Source organism: Embiotoca jacksoni, unplaced genomic scaffold, assembly GCF_022577435.1.
Source record: "Embiotoca jacksoni isolate LCO1_2020_lvr unplaced genomic scaffold, fEmbJac1.0.p SCAF_13, whole genome shotgun sequence".
Classification (NCBI taxonomy): domain Eukaryota; kingdom Metazoa; phylum Chordata; class Actinopteri; family Embiotocidae; genus Embiotoca; species Embiotoca jacksoni.
The window spans coordinates 18,426,427-18,444,898 of NW_027185263.1; the positions used below are offsets into that span (position 1 = coordinate 18,426,427).

Consider the following 18,472-nt stretch of genomic DNA (forward strand, 5'->3'; position numbering starts at 1 on the left):
GGTCATCGCAAAGAACGCTCGTCACGTGCACTGCGTGCTGATAGGCTGGTGACGGAGCGGGAGGCGGGGGAAACGGAAGACTTCACACCGAGGCTAATTTAAAGGGATATATCATATTTTTCCGCTTCATCAGGATATATGGCGTATGAAAATTCTTTTAAAGTTATAATCCATGTAGTCATGGATTTGTATCTGAGTTCTGTAGACTTTAAGATACGTGATCAAGTTTATAGTTGTGTTTTGTGTGATGTTAAGTCACATGAGTTACAGGAAACATTGCCGAGGGTGGATACTTTAGTGGTGACGAGTTGTCACTAAAAGTAAATATTAGGCGGAAGTCACGGTTTCTTGTGTGTTTTTTTTTTTTTATTGGTTTTCATCTGCATGTTTTTAAAACTTGTATTCAAGTGCAATCATTTCAAAAGGGATACAATGCAGTTATACATTCAGATAGATCCTATTATCAAAAAACAGATATGAATAGAAACATTTGCTCATGAGTGCAGAGAAAACAGGTGAATCTATATTGCAATAAACAAATTCCACGTGTAGTTTCACTCTGTCTTTGTTCACATCAGTTGAAAAAATATAAATTCATTGAGGATCATCTAGTTGCAAATACATTTTCAATTGTACCCGTGCAGTTATGTTTTGTATGAAGTTGACATCTTTAACGTTCTCCCTGCATTGTGTTACCATGAGGGGCTGTGGCTGTAGTAGAAGGACCCTCAGTAGTTGTGACTTGTTGTCTCCAATATTTTTTGGTATTATTTCTAATAGGAAGTACAGTTGTACAATTTCTCTAAAGGCAATTCTACCTATAAACATGATTTCTCCAACATGAGAGGTGTCACTGAAATGTGATGTGACACGATGATCCCTGAAGAATCTCAACTTTCTATTCTAAACTCTTTCTTGTTTTCAATTCAGTTAAATTTTTTTATGTTCCTCTCTAGTTTCCAGTTTTTATTTAAAATTATGATCTCCAGTTCCCATTTCCTCCAGAAACACATGCGCATTAGTTAATCTTGTACACGTGTAATATATTCTTCTTTTTAATGGTCCCTTTCATAGTTAACATAAAGAAATGTTCTATAATAGATGGTGAACATGTTTGTCACACTCTTTGTGATTCTGTAATGTCTCAGCTGTTGGTATTTAAAAAAGCCATGGACTTGGAGGCTTTCTTCATGCTGAAGCTGATCAGATGACATCAGGTCTTCCCCCCCTCAAAGGACAGACCCTTTTTTTTTTTTCTCTTTTTTTCTTTCTTTTTTAAACTCTGCTTCTATTCCATTTGGATGGACGTAATTCAATGTTATGTGCAATTCTCATTTTCTTTTGAAGAGTGATTTCTTTTAACCCTCGTGTTGTCCTCGGGTCAAAACGACCCGCAGCTGTGTTCAACCAAGTTCTATTTTATTTCTTTCTTTTTATATTTTTTGGGATCATTGGTCATCATTCTTTAAAGAAACCCTCACAGCCTCCTTGTCACCAATGATCCCCAAAAATATGAAAATAAAATAGAACTTGGTTGAACACAGCTGCAGGTCATTTTGATCCAAGGACAACACGAGGATTAAGTTTAATTCTGAGCCTTTTATTTCTCTATAAATTTAAGCAGACGTGTTCATTGTTTAAAATTAAATGGAAATGGGGACTTCTAAGGGTGAAGACTGGACCATCAAGCGCAACATATTCATTTGTATTGGTCCCACCTGCCCTATTAGGGGATAAGAGGAGGACTTTCAATGTTGTAAGGTCAGGTTTGATTTCATCCATCAATATCTCATAGTTGGCCATGAACAGCTGTCATGTGTCAGAAGTTATAAAAATTCCTCTGACTTCTTGGTTAGACTGGTGGAATTTGAATCTTTCTTGTGCAGGTTGACGCCCCATCGGCAGCATTTCTTTAGACTTTGACTTGTTAATTTGAATTGCCTGACAATTCTCCCTATTAAAAAAAAAAAAAAATCTCATCAATGCAGGAAAAGAGTAATCTGGTTTGCTAATACATTAATCCACTGATTATAAAAAGACCTTTTTATCTTTTAATCTTATTAAGTGAAAAATAGTATGTGTAACTGTTAAATGTTATGCACCAAACAACAGAAGCGATTGTCTTTAACTGTGCTTGTATAATATGCATGTTACTACACGCCCTCTTAACCCCAGTGAAACTAATTAGGTCCCAGACCGAAAATAAAATAAAACGTCACTATAGCACAGCAGTAGACTTGTGTCATTACTGGCATCCAGTGGGGCCTCGTCGCTATGTGTGTGTGTGTGTGTGTGTGTGTGTGTGTGTGTGTGTGGCCTACAGGCCTCTTCCTGAAACGTCATGTCAGCTCCAGTACCTAGCAACAATCTCATGACTCGGTCAGGTGCAGCACTTCTGGTGAAAAGAGGGATTGCACAACTCCTCATTGGCCTTATTTTCAACAAAATCATGAAATACAGTTGCCGTGGTGTAAATGTGGAGTGACTTTACTACTTCACTCAACCTGAAGCCCTGAAATTCTTTGCATCCATATGCATCAGCCTGCCGGCATTATGATTATTGCTTAATGACCGCAGGAAGCTTAATTGGGCCCATTTTCACACCTCATTACAAAGAGAGAAACACCACCGTACGAAACACTACATTTAGTTGGAGTTATGAATTAAGAAACGTGCATGGCGAGATTTAAAAGGACGCAGAATGCCTGTAGAAATTTCTTTCATCAAACATGCACATGAATTCACATCGATAATGTCAAAGTGAGGCTTGACGTAGTCTTTTTATGGAATTTATCTTCGCCAGCCAAACCGTCCCGCTGTTCTTTCATATAATGAGAATGAAGACATGTGGGAAGATGGCAGGGAAGTTCTCACTCCTCCATACTTGACATTAACGGCTGACACAGTTGACTGTTAATGCCAGCAGCATAGAAAGCACTGCCATGGTTACCTGTGTGGAAACCAAGCCATTAGGGACTCCTCCCATCTTACATCTCTCCCTGGCATCATAAACATGTTTACTGAAACTGACGCAGCCAAAGAAGGAATAAAATGACAATTTATTGACATAAAAATATAAGTGTCTTTGTGAAATTAATATGAACCAAATATTTTTCTCTTTTGGATATACTGATTGTCCTGCTGACAGCTGTAATAGCAAAATTAGTGATCAAGATGTTTAGATTTTGCAGGATCCTCGCAAAAAAATATACATAATCTTAGTACGTTCACAAATGTTACTCTAAATATTAACATTCATAATACTTTACCTGCTGGCTTCCTGGATTTGTGATCCATGAGGGACTGATGGTGCCGTGAGGGGTGGAGAAAGACTGTGCCACAGAGGATTTGGTCTTTGAATACACCCTTGACAGTCCTTAGCATCATCTCGAAGTCCGACATGCAGCTACAACGTGGTGGTATATACGGTGGAGATTCTGATCTGTGAAACATGAGTTGGATGCTCTCCATCTGGGTGGCTGCGGCCCTGCTGCCTCTCTGTGTGGGACAAAACACTAAGCAAGAAGGTAGGCCTCCACACTGATGACAGATTCACATAAAAATAATGTTTGACCAAAACCGAATGTGGCATTTAGTTTTAAACCACTTTCTTTGCTAGGTATAGTTTGTTTTGAACATATATAATGTCACGGATGATAGACGTGCATTATAATTTATGAGTAAGTCACAATCAAGGAGCACTGTTTGTGCCTATAGCTTAAAATTTCGAAATCTGATGTTTTTACACAGCAGGGGTGAACTGCCGATGAAGATAAGATATCTTTTGTTTCAGGAAATAGCCTGTCTTTATCTGGCTACCATCTATGCACCCGCAACAAAACCAGGACTGCAAGTTTCCTCGTGGTGCACAGGGTCCCCTATACTGTGTCTCAGCCTTGTGGCGGATGGCTCCTCTGGAAGACATGTACGGTCACACTTTACAGAATGATACATCAGACTGAGTTCAAGACAGTAGAGGTGCAGGTGACCGGCTGCTGCGACGGCTACGTACAAGTTGGTCGTTACTGCGCCTTGTGTGAGTGTACTGCACTATATTCATTTCTGGGTTTGAGGATGATGGAAAAGCACAAATATATCTGACTGCGAAAGAGTCCTTGTGTTTGTAACATCTGATGATATAGCACCACACACTGCAGACAGCCAGGCAACCAGAATGACCTTTCAGTGTGTGGTTCTGCGTACAAGACACCAGATGGAACCTCAGAAACTGCAGTTACAAATATATCTGCACTAATATATGGCTTGTAACATGTTATTTCCTTTGAATGAAGCTGGAAACAGGAGGGCTGAGTTTACTGCCAAGCCAGGATTGTGTCCAAATACAGATGGATTGTGTCCCAGATCTGAGGACTGTGAGTTGGACATAGGCTGTCCAGGCTGGCAAAAATGCTGCCAGAGATATGGCCGCTCTCTCTGCTTTGACCCTGCAGGTTAGTTTTCATCCTGATTGTACCGTTATTTAACTCTACCGCCACTTTGGGTTGTTGGTTGAAGTCATGTGCTCTTCTTAATAGATCTTTTTTTTTTCAACTTTTCATTTAATGTTAGAAAACTTTTACTGTACAACTGTAACTACAAGTGACCATAATAGAATAATGTTAAAATATAGCAAGAAACAAAACAGTGATTTCAATTACACAGCAAATGCTAACGTAAGCTAACGGACCTGACCAGACCAACATGGCTGGAGCAACAAAACATTTGAGTAGAGTGAATGGACAAAAGTGTGTTTTAATGCTTTTAATTCACATTTTCATTTCTAATAAGAGGGATGTTATTTTTCTGTTTGAAAATGTACCTGGTCTCTCACTTAAAATGAAACAACACTTTATAAACGCGTAAACTGGGTGCCATTTTTATTGGAACTATTTTCAGCTGATGTAATAATGAAAATTAAAACATTTCAAAATTATATACAGAGCTGCTGCCTATTCTCGGGTCGTTAAGTAACTGGAAATAAAGGTTCAGCTAGTGTCTCAAAAAACAGGTTCACTGGGACACACTATTCCAATGCGAAATTTAGTGGGTATTGTAACAATTTTTACTCGTTTACATTGGAAGTTTAAACTAATACACAATTTAAACTCCTCTCTCCATATATTTTTGCACGTTTTTATGATCAAACCAATTGTGAGAATTCGACACGATTCATTAATTCTGGGTGTTCTAACCGAACTAGGGACGAGCCCGACAAATCCTAAAGTGAGAAAATATATTTCTTTGCAAGTTGTGTGAACTGATCCTTTTAACTCTACTTTCAGCCAATTCTTCTGAGAACGGAAGAAACCGTTGGAATGCAACAGTGACCGTGAAGGAAGATTACCATCAACTAATGTCCGAGGACGAAGGGCTTCTGAATCACACAAGACTGCTACAAGCAATGGTAAAGAAGTTCTAATAAACAACTTCTACAGATATGAAGACAATAAGTCAATGAGACTATGCTTCTAATAATAAGACTATGCTTCTAACTATGCTTCTAATAATAAGACTAGTCAATAAGACTATGCTTCTAAGAACACTAGTCAGGCATCATCACTAGTATTAAAACACTTTCTTTGGTAATGCTATTTAGAAAAGAAAAATATGTCATGCTAATATTTCATTTGTATTAAATTTCGACACCAATTATAATATTTTTGGTCTGTCATTAGGTGACTGGAGCTCTGCAGTTTGAGATTCCCATCTATTACCTCAGCTCATGGCCCGTGCATCCTTATAGAACTGCCACCTCTCTGCTGATTGACTGCAGCGCGACTCTGTCGCTGTACAATGTCACATCAAAGCTGCATCTTCTTCTCAAACACATAGAGGAGGTGTCATCTGTGACAGTGCAAGGTGAGCAGACACCCTTGTTATGTTCAGCAGCACTGATCTGTCTGTGAAGCTTTTTTTCTTTAGAGAAATGACATTCTTGTAGAGTTCTGAGAATGACTCATGTGGCATAGAACACGCCGTTCAGGAAAAAATGACTCAGTTGCACCACAGTTTCCTTCTCCCACCACTTGTGTTTGAGTGACAGTCATCTGTGGGATGTTTCCTGCAATAGCGGAAAATAACACCAGAGCGACTGCACACACATACACACACACACACACACACACACACACACACACACACACACACACACACACACACGTAGATAAACACGCAAACACACACCCACACACTCCGATGTTAATCATAGATCAGTCATACTTGTTATAGTTGCACAAAAGGCAGTAACAATCACCATCATGCACATAAAATGGCTTCAAATAGGTTCTCTTAGAATTAATGTCCTTCTTACACTGAAGGCTTTATTTCATCTCTTGATCTGTAAGATACAGTACATCTAAACTGCTCAGCCCTTAAATTAAGGATACAAACAATCAAGGCTGACGTCAAGTGTATTTTAAGTAACAGTTTTCTTTCCTTTCTAAATGTCTCTACCAGTGAATTATACAGTTTAGTAATCCTTTAAATGTTATTTTTAATGTTCACCTTACATTTTCTAATTATTAAAACTACTTAAATAACATACACAGACGTGTGTTCCTGTCTAACGCCATGCATTTTTAATTGCAGATGTAAATGAGTGTGTTCACCCTGCTCTTCGTCAGTGCTCCCTTCAGGCAGACTGTAACAACACAGTGGGCTCCTATCAGTGTGTCTGCCACCAAGGATTTATTGATGTTAACCCCAGCAACCCTGGAACCCGCTGTACAGGTTAGACTGTGTGTGTGTGTGTGTGTGTGTGTGTGTGTGTGTGTGTGGGGGGGGGGGGGGGGGGGGGGCGGGGGGGGGGGGGTCCAAACATATATTATTTAGCAGTTGTATGTTTTTTTTTTGACATATTTAGATTAAAAAAAACATTTGATTATCTTTCAATCAGTGCCTACACGTAAAAGTGGTATACTTGAACACAATCACAAGGAAAATTAGCTTTTACAATAATTTATCCACTGACTGTATATAAAAGTGGACGTAGCTTCCAGCGGTGCGGAAGTGCCTTAAACTGCAACAAAACCAAGTCCCACTAGAGGTTGGCTCCAAAAAGCGCTGGTTTACATTGATAGCCATTCAACTTCTCTCATTAAATTCAATGTCAATAAAAAATTTCCACAATTCCCTGTATGTCATTCGCTAAATTCTCTCCTCCAGATTACTTTTCTGGAGGTCCATCTGAAAATAATCCCGTTAATAATTATAAAATAAACTTCAAAAAGATTTGTTTTTGGGGGCATGTTTGACAGGCCTGTGGTGCAGTCAGGTTACGGCTATCGGTGTAGATCCACCACTCACCCACATAAAGAAAGAAAGCCTGCATAAAATAGGCTTATGTGCAGTGTGGAATAAGTGAAAACTAAATGACTTGTGGCTAAAGGGCCTCGCATGACGACCGGCCTAGGATCTAACAAGGACCCAGTTTTTCAGTCAACCCAATACACATATGTGATGCTGTGGAATCTTGATTGTAAAGGTATTGTCCAGGAAAAATGGTGGTCAGCCAGTGTCAATGGCCCAAACCATAACATTTAAGGATGGCCTTTAACTGAATATTCACTGGTAAACTGTAATGTTCTTTTTGGGCAGCAAAGGCTTTTTCCTGGCACACTTACCACGCAGGTCAAATATGCACAGTCTGTTTCTGATTAAAAAAGCAGCACTTTGACACCAACAGTTGCAAGAGTTACTTGCAGATCCTGTGATGAATTTCTTTTAGCATCAAGTGGGCTGCTCTTGGGCTTAATTTTCAGGAGCAGATATTCCTGGACAAACTGGCAGTCGTTTGAAACCACACTGCTTGTCGATGATTTTTGTTACAGTTATGTGATTTACGTAAAATAACTTGGAGATCTTTTTAAATCCCTTGCTGGATTCATATACATCTACAGCCGTTTTTCTGAAGGCCTTGGAGAGCTCTTTAGATCATGACGTGATGACAAGACACACTTCAATAATTTCCATGACTCTATGTACTGAAAAATACTGTTGGGAGCAGGATAACAGAGGTCCAGTCCCTTTAGAAGAGACTGGACATAACAGAGGTGCTTTCCTGCATCATATGCAGGAAAGTCGAAAAAACTGATTGAAAGAGAAAGATTAGCAAACAGAGCAAGTTTCATCAATGAGCTTTTCTTTGGGGTTAAAGAAAGTCAATGCACGCACATTTGTATGAAAACATCAGTTTTCTTTATATATTGTCATAAATAAACGTGAAAAATCCTGTTATTCTAAATGATGGTTTGATTACATGTCTGTTTGGTTTTTTTTGTGATTCCTTCAAACATGTTAAAGGATCTGAAATGATACAGGAATTTCAAACAGCTGACATTGAAAATCAGAGCTGAGCGCAACATGTGAGGTGGAGCAGGTTTCTTTAAATTATGATTTTGTGGATTTACCATTCTGTGTCTTATCCGGGTCTCATCAGCAGAAAAGGCCCTTAGGTTCTCACCCTTTTGCCAAAAGGTGAAATTTCATGAAAGGAAACGTGTCTTAAAAGACAGTGGGGGAAAACTCATCGCCTATACACCAACAACTGTGTGAAAAAATAAAAACAAAACATTAACAAGAAACAGTTAAATCTTCTGGTAAGGCAAGAACAACAAGGTTATGGAAGCCTTGTCTTTGGCACAAAGGAAGCTGTAGGGAACAAACCACGATGTTAAAATGAAGCAAATTTACAGTAGGAGGCTGCAGGACAGCCCGAACCAGGAAACTGTGGTTAGTTTTAAAGGCAAAGTTTCAGCCATCGCAGCAAACCTTGCATGAGAGGCTTGGCGAGGTCTCCAGATTTCTCATATTTCACCACTGTGATATCATCCTATGTACACAAGCAGGCTTTATTTCTACTTAATCTGTGCTGACAGTCACCTGGTAAACAAAATAGAGTAACGGGCTTGACCCACACATACTCAGGACACATCAATATTTCACATCAGCTTGTATTGTTTGTTCCCAGCTGACGACAGGGTGTCGACCACCACGGAGCACCCGGTGACCTTCCCTCTGGTGATGAACACAACCCTCAGCCCTGCTCCCAGCACCACGCAGGACTCTCCAGGCAACAGCAGCACGGGTATCTTCAACTCCTCTGAGACTAGCACGACCAGCTCCAGCAGCTCCGTCCTTTATAATTCATCACATGCTCTACCGTGGACAAGCTTTACACCTCATACCAGCCTGAGCTCAACTGTGGACTCACCTCTGCCGACAACCACATGTTGTAAGATATTATTTATTTGTTTCTCAACGCTGCTTAGAATCACGCATCTTGATTTACAAGCCAAAGTAGTCCTTGTTGTATCCAAATAAAGATGTCTTTTTTGCGAGGGAGTATTACGTTTTCTCAAAAGCATTTAAAGGAGCAGTGTGTAAGATTCAGTGGCATCTAGTATTGAGATTGCAGATTGCAGAACACCCCTCTCCTCACCCTCCAAGTTTTCCAAGTGCGTAGGTGAATCTATGGTGGCCATGAAACTTGCAAAAAGCACAAAAGCCCCTCTACAGAGAACGTGTTTGTTTAGTCTCTTCTAGACTACTGTAGAGACATGCCGGCGAGACATGACAAGCTGTGTGGACGACGACCCGCTCCCTATGTTCATATGAAGGGCTCATTCTAATGTCACGAAAACACGACAATTCTTAGTTTTAGGTTATTATAGAATGATAAAAAATAATAATCATTTTCATCCATAGAGCCCACTGAACCTACACACTCAACCTTTAATTGAACAAAAAACACATGACTATATTTTGCGTTGAATTATTTCTTCGGCTGATGTCTCCAGCAGAATAGATATCGTGAAGATTGTCACACCTGTAAGCTAAATATAAATCCCGCACTGCACTGCATGGGAGACAGAAAGTCACAAAGAGTTCCACAGAAAAGTTATGGAAGCAGCTGCTCAATAATGGAGCTAGTGGGAGATTAAAGTAGACCCAAATACAGGGGCCTACATTTATGTAATCAAGCAGTAACCTCTCATCTTTCAAGTCTTTTCTTTTGTAAACCTTAAAAATCCAGTTCGAAACAACTTCTGATGAAACATAAATCTCACCTTTATGTCACTTGTCAATAAATTGCTTTCACCTCCTCAATGACAGTGGAGTTGCTTTCACAGCACCATTGTTTTAATTCCACCCATGCTTTCCCCACTATAAAAACTCAAAATGTCTTCTGTGATAAAGGTCTATTGTAAGCCAAACCACGGTGGGCTCATTACTGCTCCCTGAGGCTGGAGGGAGGTGGCTTTAAAAAAAATGAAATCTAGTGGGTGTTTATCTCCCCCAGCAGCCACTCGGGGAGACAGTGATTTCACACTCAGAAACAAACTTCAGCCATCGACACAAAGTGGAGCTGAGCGTTCAAATAAAAACTATTCAAGGATGAAGACTGGTTTCACACGTACATGTGCTTAACTTGCCCACCTCCGTTATAGGGGAGCATACAGCTGTTTCCCTGAGCTTTTCTCTAGACTGCCTCTTAAGCAGTGAATGAGGCAGAAAGCTAGGACAAAACAACAGTTGTTCTCAGCTGGAATTTAATACTTTTGGACAGGCTGTTTGCCTCTGTTTCCAGTCATAATAGTACAGTGGTATTAGACTTTTCATGTAACCTTTGGCAACCAAGCAAATAACCGTATTTCCCAATGAACATCAAAATATTTCTTTCACTACAATTTATGAACAATAATCCTCATCTGTTCCATTTTCCAGCTCCTCCCAGCATCAGCAGTTTACAGTCCACCAACGTCACTGGAACCTCCTTCTCAGTCTACTGGTCCGGTCACTTTCAGACAAACCAGACTTATCAGGTTTTTCTAAGCAAAGGGTCAGAGGTCAATAATTCTTGGGATACCAATCAGACCTTGATTGAGGTGACGGGACTGCTGCCTGGGGTGATCTACAGTGTTACCATCACACCTCGTGCCTGTGGGAGCCAAGGCGTCGCCCTTCGTGTGTCAGTCAAAACTGGCAAGAACTGAGTTTTTGCAATGACTTTGAAATGTGGATCATTTTTTATTTAACATATACAGAAGCATCATAACGGCTATCAAATTTACAGTAAATTATTACTTTTATCCATTGTGATTCGTGTAGCTGTTATATATCATATTTGGATAGTAGGACAGGTCATATCAAACCCCAAGCTGTTAAATTGTTGAAGTTGCTAAAATGTGCATATGAGACTGAAAATTCTCAATTGATGTAAGTTGACTACAAGGCAATTTAGAGTTGTAGATCTTATTTCCTCTATGTGGAAGTAGCTCTGGTCTGTTTTTTTCTTAGAAATGGGACAACAACAAAGGAAATGTGTTTTGCCTGAGCCACAAGAGAAAAAAGAAGAAAAATAAAATGCAACCATTGATTACCATCAAGTAATAAGTAAAAGCAGTCAAATTCTCCTTAATAATGAATGTGCGATGAAGAAAAGACTGCGTTTTAAAGCACTAGGCCTCGGGTTGGTCCAAGGGCTGACATTTCATTATGGAGAATGTGGTTATTGAAATAACCCTTTTCTTTGCAGATGCTCAGAGTCTTGACGCCACGGCACGACTTACTAACATCGAGTTCACTGATGACCTCCAGAACACTAGCAGCCGGGCCTACAAAAACCTCACGGAGAGCATTGTAGAGGAGGTGGGTGCGTTACGAGGATTATCCACTGACTGAATATAATCTGTTTAAAAAAAAAAAAAATCCTCAAAATTCCTCACACTTCTGACAGTAGACCTGTTTCCTGTCACCAAAAGATCTATCAGTCTCTCTCTCCAGAGATGAAATACTTGGTGAATTCGGACCAGGTGAGGATCGAGATCAGAAGCTTCTCCCTCGGCAGCGTGGTGGTCAATTTCACCATAATCTTCATCCCCAGTCAAAGCCAAGATATAAGTAATGTGTCTATAGCATTGCTGCACTCCCTGATCAACAGCTCCAAATACACTGTGGATGAAAACAACACAAGCATTAATGGTATGACTCTTTCCATGCTACACTTTAAATCAGTTTAGGTTAGTTGCTTACAGTTCGTACTATTCAGCTCGTGAAAACAGTTGTAAAATGTCTTCTGTGGAACCGGGGGAAGGTTTGGCTTGGAGATTTTAAATTGTGGACAGCACATCATATTACAGTGGCCCTAATTATCATTTATCACCAGCATTCATGTCAACATACAATGACTCATATAGACTCCTGTTTAGCAAAGTTTGCTCACAAGGTAGGATGACATTCTTTGAAGAAATGGACCTAATGTTGGTGTCTGTTCTGTCTGGTTAGTCTCTGTTGATTAAGGCAGATGAAATGTCCAGTGATGAGTGAGAAGCAGCAGCACAGGAACACAGACAGCTGCCATCTTTAGTCATCTGGTGATGTGAACGCTTGCAAGTTATAAACATGGAAGTCTTATCCATTGGTGGCTGAATCTAAATATTTACCCTTTGGAGTTGCGGACTGAGCTCTGGTGGACTTTAGTCGTACGCACTGTAACATGTTCACTGTCATGTAAAGAGGGCAGGAGACTGCAAGGCTATAAGCCTTTGATAGACAAGACTACAAAAATAAATTACATTTTGATTACCTCTATAGGCCATTTTAAATAAAGGAAAATTGTTATGTTAAATAAAAGAAAAACTCTACAATGTCATGTCCATATTGCAATGAATTGAACATAATTAAATCAGTCTGAAGTCTGATCAAGGGTTCACCCCAAGCAGACTCTCTGGAAGTCTGCAAAAAGTCCACTGGATGACTTCTAGGTTTGGACGTCTATCAGCACTCACAGACATCATCTGGATTCAGCTGTACCTTCCCTTCAATATGACAGGACAGTATGAAGTTGCACTATTGAGTTGCATTTTGGGAATTGTAGGATCTAGCAATTTTGGACTCACACCTTGGCCTAAATGACAAAATATGTCAGCTCACTGCTGCTTAAAGTTTAACCATTTTTAGTGCATCTCTTTTAAGCCCCCAAACTTTATAGTAGTGAATCACAATATAACCACAATAATGCAGACATGTTGGAAAATACAGACTACAAATGTTTTTTCTTGGTCTTTTCAAAAGGCAAAGTGTGGCAACTGTATCTGTTTGGTACATCATGAATGAAGATAATTCAAAGACAAGCCATTAGTTAGCACAGTTGTATTTAAACAGAAAAAGTGCATGAAAATACTAAAAGGAAAAAAGAAGGAAACTTTTTCATGGGAAATAGTAGAAAAGTATTGAGTTTCACGCCTCTTCGTGCTTGAAGAACAACAGTTTCTCTCTTTTTCATGCCTCAAAGCAATAAAGTTTTTTCTGTCCCAAAGCAAGGTTTGCAAAATTCAAAGCGTCGTCTAAACTAAATGTAATGATTATAATCATGTCTGATTATAATGTAGAATCTATAGAACAATATCCAACAAGATAAAAACCTGACTTACTGCATAATATATATTTTATAGATTTTAATGAATGTGCGCCAGGGGAAAATGACTGTTCCCAGTGGGCTACATGTACAAACACCTGGGCCTCCTACACTTGTGTCTGTCTGGTTGGATTTATAGACAATGACCCAGAAAGGCCCGGACGAGCCTGTCAAGGTAATTTTACAAAGATTATTTATATTCACTATAACAGAATATCTATTCATTTGGTAACCAGTGTCTTGTCTTGTTCAGCAGCTGTTACCATGGAAACAACAACACTGACTGTCCCTCAAATAACACCCTCAAGCAGTGATCCAGCTGTAACCACGGTAACTACCTCTCCAGGGATAAATACACTCATATCAAGTGGAATGCTTCCCAGAACAGTCTCAAGCATTGCTCAAGCTTCCACAACCATTACTACCCCAACAACAACCACTACTGCTACCCCAACAACCACCACCAGCCCGACAACCACTACTGCTACCCCGCCAACAACCACCACCACCACCCCGACAACCACTACTGCTACCCCAACAACCAGCACCACCACACCAACAACCACCACCACGCTGACAACCACTACTGCTACCCCGCCAACAACCACCACCACCCCGACAACCACTACTGCTACCCCAACAACCACCACCACGCTGACAACCACTACTGCTACCCCGCCAACAACCACCACCATCCCAACAACCACCACCACCCCGACAACCACTACTGCTACCCCAACAACCACCACCACGCTGACAACCACTACTGCTACCCCGCCAACAACCACCACCATCCCAACAACCAGCACCACCCCAACAACCACTACTGCTACCCCAACAACCCCCACTACAATGGCTACTGCCCCACCGACCACCACTACTACCCCAATAACCACCACCTCTACTACTACAACAACCGATCCTGCGTTGACAACAAATGCAAATATTGCAACCACAACCATTACTACCCCAACAACAATCACCAGTAATACTCAAACTAGTTCTGCCCCAACAACAAGCACCACAAATACTTCCCTGACAACCACAACAACTTCTTCAACACCCACTACTTCTCCACCAACCACTTCCATGCCGACAACCACCAATGGCTCCATGCTCGGGGCCCTCTCAGTCCAGTGCAGAGTTGGTGCCATCACTGTGACTGTTGCCAAAGATTTTCTTCTCAACGCCAAGATCCACGAGAACGCTTTGTACCTGGGCTTGCTGGGATGTAGCGTCAACGGAGGCAATGCCACACATGTCCAGCTGACCGTGGCGTGGAATGAATGTGCCACTAGTCTTGTACATGTAGGTGTCTTTTCTCTTCAGAAAAAGCATTTGGGAAATGTTTGTATTTCCCAGTGCTCTTGCATGTTTCATTGATGCTATGCATGAAAACATTTTGTGTCCAAAACTGACGTGCATTAACTCTGTAAAGAGCCTTAATTGCTTTTGACATCTGGTGTTTCAGAATGAAACCTACTACACAGCCACTGTGACCTTGTTTAACACCATGGATCTGTACTCACCAAGCGGAGCTGAGGAGGTGCCCAGAATCCTGCTGGAAGTTCCCATCATGTGTACCTACATGAAGAGCATGCTTATCTCTGCAGACTTCGGCTTAATGGGGTATGTTTCGCTTGGTGTCATGATTACTCAGTATGCTTAAGCATTTTTCAAAATAGCTGTTAGCTGAAAAATACAGAAAAATACCCAGCAGCACTTATCCAGCATAGGAACATAGCAAGAGTGCTCCTGAATCTGGTTTCATTCAATTCTTTTGTTGCAGTGTATTTACGGCTGTATGCCTTTTTTTTTCTCATCCATCTTAGGTATGACATGATCAAAGATGTCATCGTGGGCTCAGGGTCGTTCAGGGTGACATTGCAGCTGATGAATGGTATAATGCCTCTGCCTCACAACTACAGCCTGTCCTCCAACCAGGCTGTGGTGGTGGAGGTCAGCCTGAACACCTCCTCAGAGCAGATTAAACTGGTCATCAACAAGTGCTGGGGCACTCCCACCTTAAACCCTGAGGACACCTACAGCTACACCTTCCTGGAGAACAGGTACAGTTACGGTTACCCTTTCTCTCATCTGAATTACAGATGATACTCTCTTTTAGTAATACTATGACCACTACCATTACTGTTACTTCAGATTATATCAGCCAAGGGATCAGGATCCATAATGGAGTCACATGATGGGCATATAGGGTGCTGGCAGACTTCTAACATTGTATTTTTTTTTTTTTTTATTGTTTTTTTTTATTCAATATATTAGGTAACTGAGATTATTTTTGTAATTATTTTTTTTAAGATTACAAGTTCTTTTATGTTTTTAAATATATTTTTTGTTTAGTTATTTTATTTTGTTATCATGAGATGATATATTTATCCTGTTATTGCAAGATAACAGGATAAATACTGTGATATGTGAAAAAGACAAGATAACCATGCTGTCATCATAAGCAAGGCATAACAAGGGAATTTAAAAAAAACAACAACTATTGTTAGCATGTCTGTAGCTTTTGTAGATCTTAAAATAGAGACGTGAAGTCACCCTGCTGAGGCAAGATGTAACCTAGCACAAAACCGCCATGAAACCACAATATGTTTTAGTTTTTTTACATTTCTACGTAATTCCATCGAAGTAATCTAAAATAAAATTCAAGTATATGAATCAATGAGCTTTAGAGGTGCTTGTGTTTGGATTATGTTCCTGGAAGCAGTCGTTTCCCCCCCAAAGTCTTTTTGCTAAGTCAAGTAAGCTATCAAGTAGTTGTAGCTTCCTATTTGCTGTATTGTATTGTATTATATTGATGTTTTTTATTACCAAAAATGTCATGATGCCATTTTACATTACAATTATTTTTGTTTAATTTGAACCAGCTTGTACTCCAACTGAACAGCAGAGAGACTATATGAGAGAGGATATGGTGATGATGTCACCTCTGAATATAATTAGAAACTGATTCGTGCTCGCTGAAAAGGAACAACTGTGAACCAGTGATGATTCCATGCTCGAGGCTCCAGAATTCAAAGTAAAGTCTTTCCAGTGCAATATGTCCAGAAAAACACAGGGACATCAATGAATCAACAGTAAATTAGTCAATGATGTAACCATCAATTTAAGTCACAGCAGTTTATTCAGACAGTTATATATTTGTTAAAATGTGGATTTCATATTCTAGTTTAAAATCAACAGTTCCGACACAATTGATAATCAGATGCAGTTTCAGTTTCCAGTGTCCCGTGTGTGTTTCCACAGCTGCTCCCTGAACACATACACCAAGGTGTTGATGAACGGGAACTCCAGCACATCCCGTGTATCCGTCCAGATATTCTCCTTCGTCAACCTGAAGTTGATCTACCTGCACTGCCAGGTTCAGATCTGCCTGCAGATTGGATCGGACACCTGCGTGCCTGTGAGTGCTTTCTACTCCGCAAATATAGCCTCACAGCCTTGAGTCAGAAAACAACTGACCCCTTCGACTCACAATAAATCAACTAGATGTTGGAACATTCAAAGATCTGCTTTTCTTTGATATTCTCATGATTTCTCTCAGGATTGTCTACAAAGAACGGCTCGGTCTTCAAATTTAATTGGAAGAGGTTTTGGTTCTTTGGGGCCTATAGTCAAGTCAGATGAAGGTGAGTCATTTTATACAGAATTAGTATTGGCTTTAAAACATTTGACTCTAGTGTGATGTGTGTGTGAATTTTTTTTTTTGCTGTATTCCTCTTCTGTGCTTCAATTCGAGTGAAGCAAGAATGACACTTCTACTCTATTGCTGATGATCAGCTGGCCCATAGAGTAGAAAATGCTCTTAAAATTTTCAATCTCCATTATAAACTTGACAGTCTCAATTTGAATAAGCCAACTTGCTGTTGAATGAAGGAAGAACTGCTATTGTCTTTATCATCCGTTTGGGGGAGAGGAAAGTTCAAGTAGTTTTATGGAAATCAGACATTTCAAAAAGCCTGAACTTCATAAAATATATTTGAGTTGTTATCATTCGAAGTGAATTTATTTCAGGATAGACTCATGTGTAGCTGAATTGAAAATTTCAGTTGTTTTTTTTTGGAAAGTGTGCTGAATGGAAGAGTTTGTGATAAGATCACGAACTTATAAAAGTCACAACATTTGTAAGATCACGTCATTTTGTCGTTTGTAGTTGATTTTCTCTCGTTTTCCTTTTCTTTTTTATTGATTTTTACATGATGCATATATTCTTGCAGAGTCTCTTGACCGCGACTTAAACACTCTTCATGTCGTTGGCTTCTCCTGTCTTGGAATCGGCCTATCGCTCTTCTTCATCGTTGGCTTCGTCTGCCTCTTCTATTACCAAAGGAACCGCATTAGACACTACAATTTCAGCGTCAAACCCAAGCAAGAGAACTTCACCTACCTGATCTTCAACACTTAGTGGTGCAGCGCCACCAAAGCCACAGAATTATAAACATGTTTGCTGCAGCAGATGAATTAGTTATTACAATGTAGCTGCCAATAGGTTTCACTGTTGCATCATTGGCACTTTAGCTCTTCACAAACACTGGCCTCTTTGCACATTCAAACTATTTATAGATGATATTTACATTTTACCAAGTTAGAGAAATTTAAATGATAAAGTGGTTGTCAACAGAGACGTCAAATTAAGAAACTAGAAATATATTTAATGGATATCTTAACAGTTTGAAGATATGTTTTTCCTTAGTTGAGGCAAAACATGTTCATATAAGCATGAGACCTGATAATAATTTACCAGCCTACATTAAGATTATTGAAAATACTCAGTTTAGAGAATATATTAGTACATAGTTCACATTTGGAGTTTATTGCAAATCTGTATAAATGATGAATTCATATGGTTAAATCTGCTTAAAATAAACGATCTGTAATACTGCACAGTTATTACATTATTGCGTCTTAGTTGCTATTTTTTTCTATAGTTAACGCTTTCAGAGATTGTTGTTAGTGGAATATATGTTGTGTTCACTGACTTTTATGCTGCAGACTGCACAATAAACATGTCTTGTATGCAGGCAGACACTT

At 39.8% G+C, this 18,472-nt stretch overlaps 1 protein-coding gene across 1 annotated transcript; it reads left to right on the forward strand.

Annotated features, from left to right (window-relative positions):
* The first annotated feature begins 3,391 nt into the window (after window positions 1–3,391).
* On the forward strand, window positions 3,392–18,394 carry umodl1 (uromodulin-like 1). The gene is made up of 17 exons (XM_069147056.1): window positions 3,392–3,527; window positions 3,794–4,036; window positions 4,293–4,451; window positions 5,283–5,404; window positions 5,676–5,859; window positions 6,589–6,729; window positions 8,969–9,232; window positions 10,726–10,983; window positions 11,537–11,649; window positions 11,763–11,982; window positions 13,455–13,592; window positions 13,674–14,725; window positions 14,889–15,046; window positions 15,250–15,486; window positions 16,688–16,844; window positions 16,986–17,070; window positions 17,659–18,394. Exons 1-17 carry the CDS (start codon window positions 3,452–3,454, stop codon window positions 17,844–17,846), a joined length of 3,795 nt encoding a protein of 1,264 aa, XP_069003157.1. The 5' UTR covers window positions 3,392–3,451; the 3' UTR covers window positions 17,847–18,394.
* Window positions 18,395–18,472: the final 78 nt, after the last annotated feature.